Source organism: Leuciscus leuciscus (assembly GCF_965113295.1).
Source record: "Leuciscus leuciscus genome assembly, chromosome: 5".
NCBI lineage: Eukaryota > Metazoa > Chordata > Actinopteri > Cypriniformes > Leuciscidae > Leuciscus > Leuciscus leuciscus.
Window position 1 is genome coordinate 40,931,139 of NC_138729.1, and position 22,430 is coordinate 40,953,568.

The following is a 22,430-nucleotide window of genomic DNA, read 5'->3' on the forward strand; positions in this document are numbered from 1 at the left end:
TATTGAATATTTTTTTAAAAAAGTATGTAAAAATATAAGTTTGTTTTTGAAGTAATTTAGAACTTAGTTGATCTGAGTTGAATTTGACTTGGGATTTGTTCATTGATTTGTTTTTGTTTAGCAGAAGATTGCACTGGCGTTATGCTGTGAATTGATCTGTATCAAGGCAGAAGGTTCTTGGCTCTGATCTGGTGGTCTGTGTGGGTGGGTGTTTGACTGACATTAGTCAGATAACAAAATCCATCCTGGCCAGGCTCAAAAATATTTTTATATTACTGGCCTGTTGATCCCTCTCCCTCTCCCTCTTTTGCTCAGATATGCTTAGGTCAGCGTGTGGCAGATTGAAGTAGATGGGCAGGCTTGTGTGTTTGTATTTGGTGCTTTGATTTTGTGATATTACTGTGTCCCAAGGGTTTATGATCCCTATATAAGAATATGAGGTCCAAATTACACCCAAGTGAGCTTTTGTTAACCCATTAAAAAAAGAATACAGTCATTTTGTATGTGATGTGTTGTAAATAAAGCGGGAAATCGCCGGGGGTTGGGAACAGCGTCCAGGAAGGGAGAGCCACACTCCTGAGGAAAGATCTGTGAAGCGTTTTTCCGGCTTGGCTATAGTGTGGAAAAACAGACTGTTCCTCTAAGTTAATTAATGATGCTGTTGACCAAAGGTGACACAGGAAACACAGCCATAGTGAACTCTGCTGTGAGTGTGTGCATGTGACTGTTACTGCTTGAGTTGCCTTATTCAGCTTATCTCTTGATGTTTTTCCTGTACATCGAATCAGCTTGCATCAGTCTCTGTAATAAAAACAATGTTTGTTCTAGGAGCTAAATGTGTTGTTTGACTGATATGAATTGCAGTAATAAATATGGTAAAAAAAACAGTCCACGGGCAGTCGTTATAAAATGTTTAAGGCGGCAATACTTTACAATAATGTTTCATTTTGTTAAAATTAGTTAACTACATTAGTTAATGAATTAACAATGAAATTTACAGTATTTAAGAATCTTTGTTAATTTTAATTTCAACATTTAATAATACATTGTGAACACTTTACAATAAGGTCTCATTCGTTAACTGTGAATGAATTAACTAACATCAACTAACACTGAGCAACATTCTTACAGCATTTATTAACCTTTGTTATTACACGGCTCTGTGGAATGCTTGATTCTGATTGGTCAATCGCGCCATGCAGTGGTATGTTATTCCTCGATAACAACCGCTGAAAACAGATAACACAGGCTCATCCGGGTTACTGAAGTCAGCAGCGCTGGCTAGGAACGTTTTTCCTTCGTGGAAGTTTTGCTTTTTGTGAGCTAATAGCATTAAAACTCGAATCAATATTTTGTGTACAGTTATTTAATTATGCCATCCAGTATCATGACCTCGCTCTCTCTTGTATCATAACAAACAGGTGCGATTTTAAAACAGTTTAATCTGAAATCAGTATCTCTTATGCCCATAATTATTTATGTGGCTAAATTCTGAGTAATAAGTGGTATGACTGTATACCGTATCCCTTAAATGTCCGTCTAGTTTAAACTTGGCGCGCTAGCAACTGCTCTCTCTGCGGAAGTTTTGCAAATATTTAGACTTCAATCAGGCTGATGCAAGACCCCTCCGTTTCTCGTCGGGTTCCTCATCACCCTGTCGGGGGTTTATTCTGAGATAACAACCGGCTGGATGTACATTATCCCTTACTTAATGTTAATATTCATGTTCATGTTAATTCACAGTGCATTAACTATTGTTAACAGATACAAGGTTTGATCCTCAACATTAGTATATGTTGAGATGAACAATAACTAAGATTAATAAATGCTGTAGATTTGTTTGTTTGTTAATTAATGTAGTTAACTAACTAATGTTACCAACTGAGACCTGATTGTAATGTGTTACCTTTAAGGCCAGTCCATGCTTATGTGAGGCGTCATTGAATATATGGGGTTTAATGAGAATAACAGCAAAACATCGAATCAGTTCAATGCTCATTATCTTGATTGGAATAGCTTGAAAGTTTCAGGTCAGTAATTTTTGAATTACTTGGATGCATAGCAATCATGCAATGAGTCAGATATTTCTAGATTTATTTGCTTATTTTTCTGCCTGCAGACGTCTAAGAAATAAAAAGCATTAAAAGCTCTATTTGCTAGGCCTTTTAGATAGATTGACAAAGTTCACCTTGTCAAGAGTTCTGTTCTGTTTTGGTCATGTTTCTTTGTGTTTTGGTTCTGTCTTCCTTGTCTGCCTGTTTGACCCAGTTTCTCAGCTTTGATTATTATTCTGGGGTGTGTTTCTCGAAGCCAACTATGGTCGCAAGTTCTGTCGTTACCAACACAATTCAATTAAACTTGCGACCATAGTTGGCTAACAATGCTTTAAGGAAACGCACCCCTGATCAGCTGTTGTTAATTAACTTGTTTGTCCTTGTGTATTTACACCCTGTGTTCGTTCTGTTCTTTGTTCTGTCTACGTCAATGTTGTGGTATTGTTTGTGGTATTATAAGTTCGTTTCCATGAGTGCTTTTGAATTAAATACCTTATTTATTCGTATTTGTGCGCTTACTGGTGTACAACAACTCGCGACAGCATGACGCAGACAGTTTCATACCAATTTTTTTAAGAGAAGTCTCCTATGCTTACCAAGGCTGCATTTGTCTGCTCAAATACGGTAAAAACAGTAATATCGTGAAATATTATTACAATTTAAAATAACTGTTTTTATTTATTTGATCATATTATATGAAAGAAATGTATTCCTGTGATGACAAAGCTCAATTTTCAGCAGCCATTACTCCAGTCTTCAGTGTCATATGATCCTTCAGAAATCATTCTGATATGATGATTTGGTGATCAAGAAACATTAATCAAGAAACATCAATTAAGAAACATAAGGAACATTCTTATTATTAGCAACATTAAAAACAGTTATACTCTTAAATATTTATTTGGAAATTGTGATACATTTTCTTTCAGGATGGATTTTTTTTGTAACATTATAAATGTCTTTTAATGCATCCTTTCTGAATAAAAACAAACATTTGAAAGCTATATGTAGCACAAAAAAAATTAAGCTACAAATGTGATTACATTGTTGATTGTGAAATAATAAACTGATGCAGGTGCAGTAAGTACCTTTTTCATCTGTAAGTATAACCTTAGGTTTACAATTATATATAGCTTTTCACAATGGACATTGTCGCAAACATTTCAGAACAATATTGCAATAAAAATGTCTCAGATTCTTAAAGTCCTCTTCTAGCAGTTCAAAGAAATTGTCTTTTTTTTTTTTTTTTACATAATGCTAGCCAAATGTAGTTACTTTAGCACATTGGCTTGTTCAGTGTATCTTTTTTGTAGATGTGGCTAAACTCTTTTTGTTATTCTTTAGTGCTCAAACTATAGAAATGTGAATCCTTTAAAAAAAGAAGAAAAAAAGCTGTACAGCCTCCCAACAGTTGATGAACTCTACACACGTTTTAATACAAGATGCAGGACTCATAAAGTGAGTGGATCTGAGGAAAAACAAGCATTGCCAAATGCACATACAGTATGGAATATCATGAGCAAGATCAGTGCTATTGTACAGCACATATGTGATGGGATTACTGTTCTTTCAACCTATTTTTGTTGGCTCCGTTTCACTCTGTCCATACCTCCTTCTGTTTCCCCAGATGAATAAAAGCATGAGGATTGAGGGTAATGGACTATGTAATATTATAAAGATTACAATGAGGCACTTCTCTCCAATCCCTCAGTTTAAGCTTCACTGTAAAACCCAATGCTCTTATTGTGCTGGCCATAGAAGCATTACAGTCACTATTAGCTGATGTTAGACATTTTGATTGAAATAGCTTCTCAGTGTCAGCACAATGGAGATACAATTAGACTTAGATATTCCCTTACGTTTGCGGTCTAATACATTATAATATATATTTCCTCTTTTTGTCTAGATGCCTATTTTTAGGGTTAAATCAGCTATATCTCATTTCCTACCATGCAGTTTTAATGCCATGTTTTCATGACATGTACAGTATTTCACTGTTATTTTTAGGTTTTGTTTTGAGCTTTATGTATTTTCAGAAGGCTAAGTGCAATAGAAAAACTGTTTAGATAATTAAAACATTTATAATTTTTTAGTTTTGGTGGAGACCTGACCCAGCAAGCAATAGCCGTCATTTCACCGCCTAGGTTAACTGTTAAAGGTACTGTAACTTTTTCACTCGCATACAAACTTTTTCCAAAGCATACAAATACCATAATATGTTTGCAGATATCTAGGAAACATGCTGAGTTCACATACTCGTTTCTCTGTAAAACACTTCTACAGCCAGTTATTTTACTTTGAAATGTGCGTTCCGTGTTGGAATGTCTGTTTATGTTTTTGTCTGTGTGATCTCGCCCACTGCTAGTTCACCCAATAGTATTTCGACACCCCGGGATGCCAGCTGGCAGGAAACACAGCTTATTGTAGCCAGCAAACAAACTGGGTCAGAGATTGCAGATTCTACCCAACCTTAAAAGCCTCGGTATCCATCTAAAAATCTCTATGAACGAGAGCATATTAAAACGCGAATAAATCAACTCATCAACTTGTTAGTCTCCTCGGCTTTCATTGTCAATTGTGCTCGTTCCTGTTGTGTGTCCTCAAACTGGCAACCCGCGTGAGCGTCGTGTCTGAAGTGGAGGGGGAGAGGGAAACAACGATCTCCAATATTTTGAATTTGGCCTGCAGTACCGATTTCGACCACTAGCTATCATTCTTACGGACTACACCTTTAACTATAGACCCGATATTGTCCGGCTATTAGTAACCCAATTCTAGCCAAAATAACCTTGAATTTGGATACATGTAATTTTTGGCCAAAAATAACTTGCGAGATGTATGATATTCCATCATGTAAGCAAAGTCAACAGTGATTACAAGGTGTTTGGTTTCATTTCTTTGACATATTCTATGCGTAGCCTGTGTGTCTATTCTTGAGCTATGGTTAGACGTCTATTCAATTTTCACTGACAGCCCAAATTTTGCCTTGTTTTAGCCTAGGCCAGTGGTTCTCAAACTTTTTTCATCGCTCCCCCCTTAAACCTTTAAAAAAATCTTTAATAAAAACGGAAAGATAAAAAAAAATGCAATGAAAAATACCTGCAATAGTTTCACTTCATTATTTCATATAACAATAAGAGAGAATAATAATACAGAACTTAACTTTTAATTTAAATAAACAATACAGCGCAAATGTATGACTGCTTTTGACAGCGCCTCACGTCACAAGCTCAGCTTCTTGTTCGTCTTTTCACTGGAACACGCAGAGCAGCGGAGTGGCGAGTTCACAATAGCAGCTTGAGTTTCGGTCCGCTGAAGAGGTTTTGAGAACCACTGGCCTAGACGTCTGGGCTGTGTTTGGACGGCAATTAGACGTCTTTTAAATGCAAAATTGCTTGTTGGGGAGTCTGACATCAGAGTATGAAACCATTTTCTGAACTCAAGTGCACACAAGGAGTTCGTATACGGTATTGGGAAAAGACACACTTGTCAAGATCTCAAAGAGGTTGTCTTGAGCGCTCAGATAACCCACTTCTCTCACCTGCTACACCCAGGAAAATGGCCTTAAGTGGCATGTAAACCCTAGTAGCAGGATCAAACGGAGGAGTGGAAATCCCTGCAGATTCTCACTGAGAAATTGTTTTGTGGCTGCCAGGTCGTTTGAGCAGGCACACCAGTAATTAATTGCAGTTGGGCATAGAGCCAGTAACAGGCACATGCTAAGAGATCAGACATCCCTCTAATTAAAATGACTGGCATGAAAACAGCAGGGTGAGGCTGCCTTTGTGTGCCTAAAACAGGCTTTAGCCATGTAACTTATCCAGTCAAGAGATATGATGTCAAGTGCAGCTCATGGGTGTAGGTTGGGGTCATGTTCCTAACAAAGTAAAGAGACTAGTTAAGTCCTTTCCATTAAAATAAATGTATTTTTAATTAATGAATTAACAGTAACCAGGGAAGCCGTCTTGCACACTACTGCCTCAATGTTTTATATGTGGCATATTCTGCTCGCACCGAGACGCTGCACTCATTTTCTGTGCACTGTTTTCTGTAACCTATGGACACAGTGCAGGGAAAATATCAGCTGAAACAACGAGATAAAAGTAGTTTGCCAAACTTTACTGTTTGCCCTAGTTTTAGTTCTTTGTCCTATTGATAAAATTTACATTTTAAACTATTAATTGTTGAACATATGCATAAAGTAAACTCCTTAAGCCAATATCTAGCCTTATGACTGGAAATGACTTTCACATTTTAAATTACTTGGTGAAATCACTTTATACTATAAATGTATTTATTGTTATGCTGTATAAAATAAACAAGCTGCTCAAGATCCTGGATTCATTTTTATAAAATCATGTTTTATTGTTTGGATGTTTTTATTCTGTGCACAAAATACACGCTATATAAACACTCTTTCTGCTGATGAGCTGACAATTTCACCTGTGTAGGCGAAGGCATGGCGCATCTGTGGTATATCAAATAAAATGACATATAGTAACTTAAATATGGTCTGATATGTTGAAATGTGATAGTAAATACACAAAGGCAATATTAAGTAGATCACTTGGGCATTCATTGCAAATGTAAGTGCTTGTCAAAGTTTGAAAAATGCTGGTCTGTGGCAAGATCTTGCGGCCTGTAGATTCTATTGTAAACATCATTACGGTAGCTGTGGAATTCAGCCTTTAATCTGAAGTGAAAGCCATAGCTGCTGAACAAAGAAAACACGAGGAGGCAGAGTGAGAGAGAGACAGAGAGAAGGGCCCCTGTGGTTCTGGGGTCATGGCACTTTAATGGGGAAATGCTGATGCTGTCATTTTTAACACACTACATGAGGTCCCGCTCTGAACTATTGCCAGGGATTGGGGAATGTCTGCTTTTTACTCAACTAAAGATAGTTTCATGTGTGCTCAGAATAATGTTAATCTCTACTACAAAATAAATCCTAAATAAATACATTTCCCTTCTGTCAGTCAGAAGAATCAGCTTATGTAGTGTGTCATGATGGTTATTTCAGCAATCACAATTTCCTGTTGTCATTTAAAGGTTTAATGGCGAAAATATAATGATTTTAAAATGAATAAAAACGGCTACAACATAAAACTAAATGATGTTTTCTAGTGAATGTAAGTGGTGCATTGCAAAAATCTCATCCATGAGTCTAGTGTTGACTTGATAAGATGTAGTGGACAAATGATATATTGCCAAGGCAGATATATCAGCCGATATATGGCATTTGGCACTAGCCGATACGTTTTTCAGTTTGGCCAATGTGTTGGAAAGGGGACTTTTATTTTGACAGCACTGAGAACACCAGCGCCTTAACTCACAGCACTCCCATTCTCCATCTTCATTAGTTCACCATTTCTGTTTAACAGTTCTGTCTAATACGTTATTAAACAAAGAAAGTAAATGGCATTAAAACAAAAGTATTATAGCATTTGCTTCTATATTGTTAGTAATAGAAAGTCAAACACTATACTTTTTCATTTACTATTAGCATTCAGCAAATACACATTGGTCCTGTCCCAAATGGCACACTGCACTTTCGGTCTTGTGAACTTACATTGGCTGCTGTGTGCATGTGTCCGTTAAGTCCATGAGACCATAGGGTTGTCCCATTTGTCATTTTAGGTTAAAGGAAGGGTGCTCGCGAGTGGTCGATATGCGCCCTTGATGTGCACTTTTGCAGAGTCCGCACTGATGCGAGCTACGCAGCAGACTTCTTCCCGATAGTCAAAGGGACATTACTTCACGAAAGTGCGTATTCGTATGAAGACGCGAGTGCTTAGAGTACCATTTGGGACAGGACCAATTATGTCATTTAAGGGTAGGGTAGGCAATTTTTTTTATAAAAACTTTTTGTTATAATGGTTGAAACTCTTCACTTCCTGATAGCGATCAATAATAGAAGTGGTCTAAATATAAAAAAAATTTACATATATTTTCTGTGAGAGTCTCAGGACCAAACAATGTTCGTCCAATCATTGCATTCTTATGCTGCATTCATGCTATGTCGTAACTGTAATTACGAGATGGAAACCTGTGACGTTCTGCCCGGAGCTGTTCACATCCTTGGACTTGGATTTATGCGTTTCTATGTCAACACTATCAACACCGAAATTAATCTGCAGCAGTCATGTGGTACAAGTAAGAGCTCTGTAAGTTGTTAACGTTCATTATTATTGTAATGTTATGTGGTTTGAGACATGAGGTAATTTAAAGACATCTCTCGTGACGCTTTGCAGAATCTGCTGTGCGCGTCATGTGTTTTGAAGGAGGCGTGGGTTTGGAGACACTCTGAAGGGAGGGTTGGATCGTATGCTTTCGAAGCTAACTTGCTATTGCTAGCCCCTCCGAAATTGCCTACCCTATCTTTAAAGGGGTCATCGGATGCCCATTTTCCACAAGTTGGTATGATTCTTTAGGGTCTTCATGTAAAGTTTGTAACATACTTTGCTTAAAATTCCTCAATGGTTGTGTAAAACAGCATCCTTTCACCTCTTCAAAAACAGCTCTGTTCACAGCGACCCGTTTCGGTGCATGTCTCTTTAAATGATAATGAGCAACTGCTCACCCCACCCCTCTCTTCTGTGGGGGGTGTCGACACTAGATACGTAAAGTGCTGCCTTGGCAACCTACCTGGTGGACAGTATACAAATGGCTGAGGGCGGAAATATGCTAATACGGGACAGTCCATCAGTGGTCGTGGGCGGAGCATGAGCAATATGACATCATATTGCTCAGAAAATCCAAACGGCTTGATTACTGAGAGTGTTTAGGCTTTTTGAGGATAAAAAAAAAAGGAGTGAATGGATTTTTTTCATTGAATGGTGGTTGTGTCCACACACTACAAAGACACATTTATATGCAAACACCATATAAAAGTACATTTTTCCTTCCGATGACGGTCCCTTTAAACAAATATTTGAATATCCAATTAACATTTAATTTCACAAACCTTGCAGACTTCGTGGAATTCAGCTGTGAGATCTTCTGAAGTGTGCATTTATAGTCTGCGTGAACGCTTGTTACTTTGTGTGTGACGGTCGGTCCATGCAAATTTAATGCGGACAGGAGACGCACAATCGACAAACTTTTTAAACTTTTGATTTCAAACTCTGTTGCACAATATCCAGTTGGAAAATCTGTCATATTCATTTTTCTCTGTGCTGTCCCCCCCCCCCTTTATATCGGCCATAGACCACCCTTGACCACCCATCAACAATAAAAAAACCAATATCGGTCGACCACTAATAAGGTGTTTTTGGTGGTTGCTAGATGGTGACTTATTGGTCCAAGTCAAAAGAGTCCACTTAGGCAAGTTTTATTTTCCACCCATTCACCAGGCAAAAACTAAGTCCAGTAATCAGTACATGTGTCCATTAATGTCCACGTAGTATTAAAATTCAGAATATGCAAACCAAAATGTGCCCCACCCACTCTCCTGTAACACTGGTAGATAACCACATCTCTTGACAACTTGCTGACATCCATCTGTATTCTTTACAGAACCTGCCAAACCACAATCACACGTGGAGAGAGTCACTTACATCAATTATGATAGGAAACATTTGTTGTTGCTTTATCAAAAATGTGTTTTCCTCAAGGAAATGTTTCTTTAATTTACTGTAAATGTTGTGATTTTGGGGTAGTTTTTTTATTTTTGACATTTTTTAATTTTCTGACAGTTTAGCATGTGAAAACAAAACCCAAAATACAATTCCTCATTGTGTGAACTGCTTGGGTGCATGGAGAGTGTGAAAACACATCCATGGACTTTCCCCACCTGACCCCAGAGACTTTATTACTTCTATTGCGCAATCAGTCAAATAGGAAAACAAAGAGTTTTGCACTTGTTTAAAGACTTAAGTTAAGCTGAAGGTTTACAGTCTGTATGCGACAGTGACAGCGTGGGTGGTCCCACAGGAGCAGTGGTATTTTTTTATTTACAGTTGGGCATGTGCAGGAAGGGCCTGTAATGGCACTGTGGCGCTCTGTGTGCTGATGCGCAGTGGCTTGCCTCCTCTAGCAGTAATGGAGTGGGTATTTATGGAAAAGCCTGTGGACTGAAACCTGAGGTCATAGCCCTTAACTCAAGCAAGCCAAGATTCATTCTGACATGGTCTGGCCACGAGTCTCTCCTACTGAACCTTTTTCAGCTTATTTGGTGTGAATGTGAAAAATATCCATCAAAGAACGCCAATCCGGTCAAACTTCAAAGAATAGGCCAAACCACTTTTTTCCATTTTTAAATATCCTACTACCCTGAGAAGGTCCTCCAAGTTAATAATGATGTGTGTAGATATCAGTGTTAAGGTTAAATATAAAGAATGAACTATGAACATGTTCCATTAATGTTTAACAGTGAGAAAATCTAATATTTTTGTCTTCATTTTTTATTAGTCTATCTGTTTTGTAATTTACTGTAAAACCTAACAAATTTATTTTTGTGAAATGTTTTGCTTGAAAAGTGTGCCTGCTCTGAATTACAGTATCTTGCTTTAAAATAAAATAAATGGCATTTGTTTTGATATTTTGTTATTGAATGCGATAACATTCATATATTTTAACTGTGACTTTTGTGGGCCAGTGTACTTTATATCGGGGGCCTCAATGCTTTTGATTGTAGATCTAATAATTTATTATTAGTGTCTTTATTTTAATTGATCTGCGCTCTTTACTATGTCACACTAACAGACGCCCATATGTCTCCAAGAAGTCATGAGTTTTACCACAAGAAAACACACACACACACACACACACACACACACACACACACACACACACACACACACACACACACACACACACACACACACACACACACACACACACACACACACATTTACAAGCACTTTTAAAGGACTGGGTCTACAAAGTAAAAAAACATGTGCTTAAGGCAAATAAAAAAAAGAGCTTACACTAAGTGAAATCCTTGACACCCTGGTGTGCAACATGAATTTAAATGAATTTTCCCTCTCTTTCCCTCCCCTCTCTGTAGGAACTGAGCTATATCTACGCTGAATGAAGTCTGTGTGCTGCTGGTTTAGAATGTTGTCACGATAACATCAGCCTGACTCCGCTCTGACTGCAGCAGGTGGGAGCCCAAGGGTCAGGTAACGGTGACATTGGGTCATTGTGTGCCCAAACACACACACACACTCACATGCACATTCACGCAAAGTCTGTAGCGAGATGTTAGCTACGGAAATTTCCGTTACCCTCGGAATGAGGCTGATTATGACTGCTTGTTTAAACACTCTGTCTGAATGTTTTTGCCCACTGTGGACACTGGGGTCTTTGAGAGAACTGGAATGGACTACTTCCATCCTGTTTTGCTCTACAAGTTATTCACTAAAATTATTATTATTATTATTTTATTTTTTTATAGTAAAAAAATCTAAACTAGTTCATTTACTAATGAAGAAAAATTGTGTCAGATAATAAGACTTGTTTTTAGTTAGCAGTTACCTCACTGTGTTTTGACTACATTCAGATTTATGGTACAAAAAATGTCCAAATGGATTTCTAAATACAAAGTCTTTATACCAGTTTTGTTTCTCGAGTACATTTTCAATAAATATCTAAAAATCCTTTAAACAAGATACTGTAGATATTTTATAAAATTCACAAATGTACACAGGAAGTCTTGTTTTTAAATCTAACAGTTTTTGTGAGGTTTATGGTTAAAACAAAATGCCAATTCATTTTCCCTTCATACATTTGGTCAATTTCTCAAAAAAAATTGCCTTTCATTGTTTTAAAAAATGCTTTTAATGTAAATGTTTTCAGGTTTTCTAATGGGTATGAAAAATAGACTTGACTTATTAAAATCTGAATACGCACCATTTGCATTTTTTCTCTTATTAGAAAAATTTGAAAAATATTATTTGGAAAATTGCAGTGTTCGGGAAGCTACTTATTACTTAATATTGTGCTAAGAAACTAGATTGTGACATCATTGTGACACATAATTATTTTCCTCTGTGTGAAACACATTTTTGGTTGTTTCATTCTGTGAAGCAAATTAATGAGTTTTTGGCACTGTGTATCTCTGAGTGATGTGATGTAGTTTTATTACGAGAAAAGAAGAGATCAACAGAAGAACAAATGCATTTTAAACGACTCTTTTAATGTCCTAAAGATGTTCTTTAAATCACAAGATGAACATTTTAATTCTAAATATCAGCCTTGTCGTCTGGAAATATCTGTAAAAAGACAAACATCCTCAAGCCAAACAGCTTTTGGACATAATTAAGACATGACCCGTCTCTGTCTTTTTCAGTGTAGCTGTTGCGTAAATGTGTACAGGCTCTTGTTGGCACATTTCTGCTCACTGCAGAGCCTGGCACTTAAAAGTGTCTCGCTTCTGTGTTTGATGGTTTGGGTGTTCATGAATCTGCTGCATTGTGTTATTGAATTCTAGCTCTATGCCCTTAATCGCTTTCAGATATAGTGCTTTTCTTTGCTCAGAGACCTCATCAGTATTTACTTCTTTTTCAGTATCTGTCATGTTATGTTTTTCAGTCTGTGAGTGAGGACTGAGTCACGAATGAATCAGCGCTGCTTTTGATTGACGGACAGCTTGGTGAGAAACAAGGCCTCTGGAGAGCGAGAGTCCGATAACAGGAGTGAAAGCGTCGCCACGGCAATATCATCTTTCAGTCTTCACCGCCACTCGTCTTTCACAACATGGCCCCTGCTGTAGCACCGTTCTCTTCTATCGCTGTCTCTTTGAGGACATAGAAAGACACCGGACACACGGCATTCCTGGATACTGCCGCAGAGGAAAGCTGGGGAAGTGTCTTCAGGTCCGTAACAGATGGACAAACTGTGTTAAACATCAGTACCGTCACCTTTACAACTACTGTTTCCGAGTTAGGTAATCGTTTTAGTGGTTCAAAGGGACTCGCAGTACAATGAACGTTTTAGGAAGGTGCTGTCTCTGATTTTATATGTTTCTGTGCAACTTCAAAGGCCAATGCGTGTGGCTCGAGAGCCCATCATGGCCAGAACGCTGCTGAAGATCCACCGCTATTTCCGGCGTAAACCGGTACGCTTTTTCACCTTCATCCTCCTCTACCTCACTGCTGGCAGCCTTGTTTTTCTCCACTCCGGCTTCTCCAGCGATACTTCCACCACTAGCGCCTCTGGAAGCGGCCGTGACCCACTTATATCCGAAGGTGGGGGCGGCACAGGTGGTGGGAGCTCTACCTCTGATGGTCTGGTGCTCCTGAGGAGGGTGTTTAAGGAAACACAGAGAGCCCCCCGGAGATTTGGACCACCATGGATGAAGGAAAATAGAGCACAGGATGCACCGGAGTGGGCCGGAAGAGGAGTCGATCATACCAGCAGTTGGAGCCATGGAGCCAAAGGAAGAACCACCAAAGAGATGGATGATGGGAGAGGTAGGAACATTTCCCTCACTATGGCACCAAAAATGTAACATCTGTTTTAACTTCTGAAATAGACAGACCATCCTGACCAGTTTGGTTGACCTGATGTTAACCAAAACTTAGAGAACAATGTATAGAAAGACTTTTGGACAAACCAGTAGCAATGTATTTCTATACTAGTTCAACCTGATTAATTCTACACTACAAAAAAAATAAATTTCACTATCGATATCTTTGTCTTGTTTTCAGTAAAAATATTTCAACATCCTTAATCTTTTGTATACCTAATATAAAAAGGTCTTTGTACCATTAAAACATCCTGCAAGTTTCATAGCTTATAACATCTTCCTTATTTTAAACAAAGTGTTTATTTAATCAAGCTCCAAAAACGGCAAATTTTTATATCTGTGATGTCACACGGGTAAATACATTTGTGTATGACTGCCCCCAGAGCAAGACATTGATGAATAGTTATACATCATCGCACTCTAGGCCCCGCCCAATGTCTGACGTGCCTACACTGGATGTGAGCGTTGTGTCACGTCGCGACAAAAGCTAACAGAGCCCATTATAAACACTGACGCTGTCAAGACTGGATACATTATACAGAAGCGCGTTCACTTTCTGACATACTCCACACGCTTAAGTCTGTCGACAGGAAAAATGGAAGAGTGAAAGAACGTTCGCTTTGACATGTCCAGTTTAAAAAGCTAATTTGCATCTTGTACAGACTTCAGAAGGATCTCGGCGTGAGAAACAAGTTCATGACTCATTTTAATGGTGTCCTGTATCACGTCAGAGGATTATATGTTTGTTCGGAGCATTTTGTTTTGTAAACGAGGCACAGTGTAATGGAGAGTTCGGAAAGAAACTTTTGTAGAAGGATGAAGCAGTCAGCTGTATTGGATCTGACAACATTACATCACAATGTTCATGATCAGACGTACGGCTGTGTCAGTGTCCTTATTAGCACATATATTTCATTTGAAGAAGACTTACTCATACACTGTGCTGCTTCATGTTTAGAGCACTAGAGTATGAAATATGTCCATAAACTTGAAACACTCTTGCTCCGGTCCGTATATGAACTATATTATCCGCGTTGTGGCGTTGTTAAACTCATTGTGGCGTTCCGCGCAGATAACGCTCTCGGCGCTCCGCGAGTTGTTTCAATTCTCCGTTAAAAAGCTCTTTCTCATGAATAAATGCAGAGAAGCGCTCAGGACCGGCTGACATAGAATCGTGCCCTCAGCCAATCATACACTCCGAAAGCACGCTTCTACCTCAGATTCCGTGACGTTGCTTTGACTTTTCTTTTCAACCCAGAAGAACGAAATTGCTCAGAAAAACGCAAAAATAACCATTTTCTACTTGATGATACAATTTATGAGTACTTTTAGTGTTCTCAGTGACGTGTAGCCTGTACATATCATATCTCAAAAAATGTGTTTTTAAGATTCATGACCCTTTAAAAACAGATCATTTCAGACAGAGGGGCAGAACGGGGATTGAAAATAATCCTTTTAACCTCAAGGAACATATTCAAATAATAAACAAAATACATGTCATGACTCCTTTAAAACAAGATACATTTATTTGAGAAGGAAAATTATGTATTGTTTTTAGATTTTACCAAAGCAGTAAAACAAATGGACATTTCTGTTTAAACAAGACTTTATATCTTATATCTATTTTGTAAAAACCTGTAATTAAACATCTGGAAAAAAGTAAATGTATCTTTTTGCTTAAAGGATGTTCAGATATTTATACTTTAAAACAAGACAAAAACACTGATTAATATATATATATATATATATATATATATATATATATTTATTTATTTATTTATTTTTGTGCGCCACCATAGCCAAGACACTCACCTGCCAATGTAGCCAAATGTCTTTCTGCTTAAGCATTTTACACACTGCTGTCAATGCTGGTTTTCTCATACACAGGATTGCTTTATTTAACAGAATACCTTACACGTTCTCACACAGACATGACACATTTGGTGATTAATGTTGCACTTCTGTCGTGACGCAAACCACAAAGCACAGTTCTCATTGCAATGATAGCAACCTCAAACACTCTCAGTGGAGAAATAATTAATTCAGTGTCTTAAAGGAGAAAATGTGTAATATAAAAACACTGAGTACGTTTAAATTGCCCAATGTTGCCCTGCAAAATGACTTTACAGGGAAATCCGCTCATCCTAGGTGAAATTTCTTGTATATCACGTTTAATTTGAAAGGGCACTGCGAATAGCATAGGGAACAGGTGTATATGCCGATATCACTTCACTGGAAATGGAGAGTGAAATTTACCCATCATTTATTGCACACCACCTCAGAACTTCATGAAGAAGTTCAAAAATATGATACATTTTTTTTATTAAGCTAAATTCACCTCAGGTATGCTTTCAGTTTCTATGCTTCTGTTTGCAGTTATAAAGCACAGTGTGATTAATTAAATGTACTTAAATATATTGTAAATTATTTCTTGTATTATAGTATAGTAAATAATTGTATTAATTATTATTTTACACGCTCACACACATACACTTAATGTATATAAAATATGAATTATGATTTATAATTATTTACATGCATATATTATATCATCGTACTAATCTGTGTGACTCAAGTGCTACAGTACATGGCATTTCAGATTAGTTTATTTTTGTCAGATGAAGTGCTCGGGGTGTAGTGAACACTGTGTGCCCTGTGAAGCAGAACGCAGCTATTGATTAGAACGAGCTGATTGGCCCTTCAAGATGCGTGTCACTGGTCAGTTGTCACAGACAGTCATGGAATGAAGGCCATGGTTTAAGCTCAGTGGAGTATGGTAAACCGCCTGTGTCTTTAAAATGCTAAGCTGGAGGAATGAGATGCCCTTTTGGTGACTGTTGAAGTAAATAATGAATGCGTGTGTGTGTTTTTTCTAACGCTAGAGTAACACATTTGAGAGCTGTTGTTAGTTCATAGCCTTTGGCAGATGCTTCATCTCTCCTAAAAATCCTTTTTGCTTAACAGTAGGCACAAGTCTTAAAATCAGAGAGTGTATGATATAATTTCTTCTTCTTTTTTTTTTACTAATGGAATAAGCAGAAATATATATTTTTATAATAAAGACAAAAAAAATTATACATTTAATAAAATCTCATTTGAGTGATCCCAATGAAAGCCTTTATGGTTATCCTAATGAAGTTTAACACTATTCTCATTTATGGGTTAGCCATGTGCAACTGGGAAAGCTCTGACTTTCTCAAGTCCCCAATATTCCTGTAAATAATTGTCAAGTCAGTTCATTAATCTTTGAAATAAAAGCTTCTTCTTTGAGGTGATGTGATTAAATATACATGATGTGACCTCCATCATGGTTTAGTTGGAAAGTGTGTTTGATGGTGTTTGCTGAAGGTCTTAGATGTAGAAAGCTGAAACATGCCAGCTATGTATACATCGCTATGTTTTTTTTTGGTTTTTTTTGACTGCTTGTCAAACAGCTGACTAACAGACTCCAAGTATCACTTTTAAATCAACATTTGATATTATCATTCCTACATGTCCGTTCACATCAAGGACGAAAACTATAACAATAACTATTATGACAACTACACTACTATTCTAAACAAGTTTGGTGTTGGAAACATTTTTTTTTTTTAATGTTTTTGAAAGAAGCCTGAGTAACCCTAGTGAAAAAAAATCTATACCAAAATGTATTTAAAATACATTTATTTCATACTAAGTATACTACAAACCATTAACATATTTACTGACATCGCATGAGAATTGCTGAAATAAATATTATAATTCAACTTTATTTAGAGCACTTCTTTATTGCACAATACACATTTATTAATATTAAGCCTAAATGTATTTTAATATCACTATTAGTAAGGATAGTATGATCTCTGTATAATATCAGTCTTTAAATGCAAGATATTTAAAGTGTACCTAAAGTATAGGCTACTTGCAGTAGTTCCACTTAAGCACAATCAAATATACTTATAAGTATATAAGTATATCTTTAGTTGAACTTCAGCACTGTTTCCGGATAACTAAAGTGCAATAAGTACAAAATAACTAATTTCCAATTTCCAATTTAGCAGACTTTAAGTATATCAATTTAGTATACCAGAAGTGCAAGTGCAGGGTATGTATACTAAGTACATAAGTATGTAAATGTATTTGTAGTATATAATTATAAATTATATAAATAAATGTATTTCAAATACATTTTAATATATTTATTTTTCACTAGGGAAGGCTGAATTAAAATACAATACAAATACAGTAAAAACAATAATATTGGAAAATATTATTACAAATTTAAATAACTATTTTTCTATTTTAGTATATTTTAAAATGAAATGTATTCCTGTGATGGCAAAGCTGAATTTTCAGCAGCCATTACTCAAGCCTTCAGTGACACATGATCCTTCAGAAATCATTATAATATGCTGATTTGGTGCTTAAGAAACATTTCTTATTATCAGTGTTGAAAACATTTGTGCTGCTTAATATTTGTGTGAAACCGTGATACATTGTTTTAAATATTCTTTGATGAATAGAAAAAAACCTGCATATTTTTGAAACAACTTAATGTATCCTTGCTGAATATAAGTATTAATTTCTTTAAAAAAAATCTCAATCTTTTAAATGGTAGCGTATATTAGTGTCCACACCAATGCACAATTAATTCATGTTTATTTTTAATGTTGGGCTTTATGTTCTGTGATCATAATTGCTCTTTGTGCTATATAGTAGGAAGGATTTTGATTGGCTGTCAATTTGTTAAATGTTCATCAGCAGCTGGAAAAATTGCTTTGAAAATGATTCCAACAATTTTGTTCCTTTGTAGCCTTACTGTTATAGTTGTTGCATGGAAATAGCTATTATCTTGAAAATTAAAATGTTATGGTTATAGTTATAGTTCATGCATGGTGTGCTGTGCAGTCCATAGTAAAATCTGAAAGACTTTAGTCATAATTGGTTAAGTTTACAGGATGCATTTAGCAAGTTACTTAAATCATAGTGAACATTACACCAAGAAACAGCTTGACTGAATAGCCAATGTGGGACTCTTTCAAATTAAACCATTTTTCTCTTTGAAATAGTCACCTGTGCTAACTCACTCACACAGAACCCCACAAAAAGGCAAAAGAAAGCCAATTAGTGGATTGTGCAAGTCTCGGGTCATTACCTTTATCCATGCTGAGGTTTGAACAGATGGTTCTCAAGTGGGCCTGTAGTAAAAATGGTAACCCTCTAGTAAAACACTGCACGTTTCACTTTTGACAGTCATATGTGCATGACTTTAGCAATCAACCTCTGATAAGTAAGCCACTTTATTATAATTGTGGAGATTGTGTCTTTGTGGTTGTAAAGGCACACATCCAATTAATTAATCTCAAAGGATGTCAAGGACAGAAACATGAGCTCAGGCCCCCAGCATCCTTCACTGTACTCTACGTCTATGACATCTGTGATATCGGCACCAGATGGGGTGACAGTACAGAACAGAGGAGGAAATGCAAATGTCTTATATCAGCTCAGTTAGTACATCAGTGATCTTGTGGTCTGAACTATATCAGACACTTGCATCATTTTAAAAAGTGAAGTAAATCAACAATTGATTTCCTCTTCTCCTAAGTCTTACAGAGTCACTTTTCCACAAAATGAGAAAAATAAAGGGAAAGGAAGAGTGAGGTTTCCACCAAGTAGTGTTTTTAAAACATGTAACACACGTGGAAGTTAACCTTTACAACCCATTTTACTTTTTGGGTGAAACAGAACTTGATTTAAAGGAACTAGTGATGTAAAAATGTCAGTTATATCTGTTTAATATATAATATATTTATGTAATGTAGTCATTATATTTAGATTTTTTTTATTCACATTCACTGTTGAATCATTGAGACCAGAGACATGTATTATTAAAGCGGAGGGGGGCAATTTTGGTGTCATGTTTCATTTTACTCTTCCATGTGTTGTCCCTGTCTCTACTCTGCCTCCTTCAGGACACTTTTACACTGTTTGTGACTGAAATAAGCTTTCATAATAATAATAATAATAATAATAGAGGAAACTAGGGCAACATTTTAATCCAGTAAATATTTTGACAGCACTAGCACTGGTTTTCTCTTCACAATTAATAATAATTATAATCTAAATTCAAAGATCACTTGTATTAGTAGCTCAAAGCTGTACAAATAAAAAGTTACATTTATACAATAATAATGTCTAATTAATTAGATATTATTAATAATAGACAAATACCAGAGACGCAAAAGCAAAGAAAAAGGCATGTCCTTTCTACATTAAATAGAAAATATTAACGTTTTTAAAATACAGAAGCAAGTACAAGAGTTTAGAAGTGTAAAAACAGAAAACAGTTTTAATTTTATAGGCTATGATATTGAGGTTTATTCAAATATATTGAAGTGAAACTATTATAACTCATCCCCGTTCCCCTCTTCATTATTCTTCATATATCCAGAGCAAACGCTTCATGCAGAGAACTCATCATGTGAGTACAGCAGAGCATCATTAACTCTGTAGTCGTGCTGCTAGTGAGAGTTTCATCCAAGCACTTAGTTGCTTCACAGAATGGCAATACAGTGTTGAGTGAATGGAGCTTAACTTGTAGATAAAGCAGATTACCGAGCTTGCCCTCTGTGCCTGCCAATACGATTAACTCACCATCATGCTCGCTGCTTTTTAGACAATTGCAATTACTATAATGTTGCACTGGTTCGTATGTGTATATGTCAGAACCCCCCTTCGCCAGCTCATATCTGCTATTAGAAAATACATTCAATCCTAATGGGGAGAGATGAGATACAGAGAAAGAACGGATGTCATGCAACAGGGCATTTTCGGTCGTGCGTGTGTGTGTGTGTGTGTGTGTGTGTGTGTGTGTGTGTGTGTGTGTCACAAATGATGAGATTGATGGAGCAGATGATGCATCTGTGCATCAGACTGTAAATGTTTTCAGAACAAAACGTCCACAACAATGTGGCCATATCCAACGTGTAGATGTGTTTTAATGTTTTGTGTCACAAGCTGTTAATATATGGAATGGCATTTTCTATATGGTTGCTAATCACAATATGTGATGGCAGACTGTTAGCACTTGTTAAAATTTATTTTTACATTCAATTTCAGAGGATTTATAATTTAATCTTTTACGCAAATTAAGTCTTTAATCTTTTTAAAAGAATGTTGATTATCCCACTTTGACTTGTCAAAATACACACAAATTAAAGCTACTTAATTATCACAGACTTAAATATTATGCATGTGTTAACTAGTGTGAATAATAAACCATTTAATAACTTATTCACAAAATCTTAATTAATAGGCCTACTAAAGTTTATATTAAGAAACTTATCCAAAATTATTCTCATTTATAAAAATGTGTAATACGATTTCAGCATGTATGAAAATGCCTTGAATTAATATTCAAAATTCCCTAATCCAAAACAGTCATACAGATATGGCTGTGATTTTACTATTTGGCCACTAGATGGTGCTGCGTTTCAACTTTAGTAATTATGAAATGTGCTTTACAACCTTGAATGTTTCTTGAATTCATTTTATGAAGCAACAGGATTTACTGATCAAGAGGATTCAAATCAGCACTATTGTTTTTTATTTTTTTTATTCTTGGTACTGGAATTAATGATGTTTTCAATATATTTCTCTTTAGCAAAGTACACCGGCTGCTATGTTGATGACACACAGAAACGGGCTCTTAGAGGGGTGTCCTTTTTTGACTACAAAAAAATGACCGTCTTCCGTTGCCAGGACAACTGCGCTGAGAGGTACAGTATGCCGACTGAAACTTTGTATCTCCATGTATAAAAGTATGCGCACACATTTGCATCACAATGACACATTTCTTTTGACTTCTACAGTTTTCTCAGGTAATTACATTTTCTGTGCTTTGACCTCAAAATACCATGACAGAATCCTTTCATTAAGACATTATATAGTATGTTTATTAAGCAGTTTTCTTGATGGCCATTAGCAGATATCTGTCCCTCATAATGCAAGTGATTTCAAGTTTTACTATTCTTTTAAGATAAAATTTCCACACCTGCACAGTACACTCCAAACAAAACCCACACAAACAATCATGTTATCATGTACAAGTACACATACATACACATTATGAGTTATCATAAACATGTAATTGCTCTTAGTTAATGCCCCTTCACTGACAAACATGACTCATTTAATACACATTACACTAATCTAATTATCTTGTTACCTTGACTTATAATTAACTAAAGATGAGAGAGAGTTATCAGATATGCTGTTTCCTCTGATGATCCTCTGATAGTCACAAAGATTTGTGTTTTTAACATGTACTCTCATTCATTTTCAGGATGTGTGCTCACCAGTAATTAACATTCACCCTGATATTAACTTTCACCCTAAAATGAAAATAGTCATCATTCACTCATCCAGATATCTTTCCAAACCTGAATTATAATATTTTTCTTTGGAACACAAAAGGGGAAATACTGAAGAACTTTGCCAACCGCTCTATTCTGTGGAAATACAGTGAATCAACAGTGATTCAAAAATAATGAAAAACATCATGAGAGTAAATGTGGTCAGTATGACTCATGCACTTTATTCCAGTTTTTCAGTAGCCATGATAGCTTTATTAGAGGAACAGGTTGAATTTTAAGTCATTATTCACTTACAAATCTGATCTTTTAAATTAATCAATTGATCAGTGGTTCTCAACCTTGACCCCAAGTCCCCCCCACCCCCCACCCCTATCGTCCAGAACAATATTCGAAAGCCCCTAGACCTAGTTTTGCTTTCAAAGCATATTTTAATCTGTGAACACTCCTAGTTCCTGTAAATTAAAAAAAGAACTTAACTCATTATAATTATATCTCATGACTCAAGAAGTTATGAGAGCCGAATGTTTGCAGGGATCCCACTCTTTTTTTAAC

The 22,430-nt window shown here is 36.4% G+C and overlaps 1 protein-coding gene across 5 annotated transcripts in view; it reads left to right on the plus strand.

The window, feature by feature from the left end:
* The window catches only part of wscd2 (WSC domain containing 2), a 46,630-nt gene that overhangs the window by 13,641 nt on the left and 10,559 nt on the right, over window positions 1–22,430 (plus strand). For 3 of the 5 annotated variants that reach the window (XM_082170316.1, XM_082170317.1, XM_082170319.1), the window contains 3 exons: window positions 11,062–11,176; window positions 12,588–13,468; window positions 21,167–21,281. In XM_082170316.1, coding sequence (XP_082026442.1) covers window positions 13,042–13,468; window positions 21,167–21,281 — 542 coding nt within the window. In that variant the 5' untranslated portion in view covers window positions 11,062–11,176; window positions 12,588–13,041. The remainder of the gene's footprint in view (window positions 1–11,061; window positions 11,177–12,587; window positions 13,469–21,166; window positions 21,282–22,430) is intronic. The other 2 variants (XM_082170318.1, XM_082170320.1) reach the window with 1 other exon arrangement.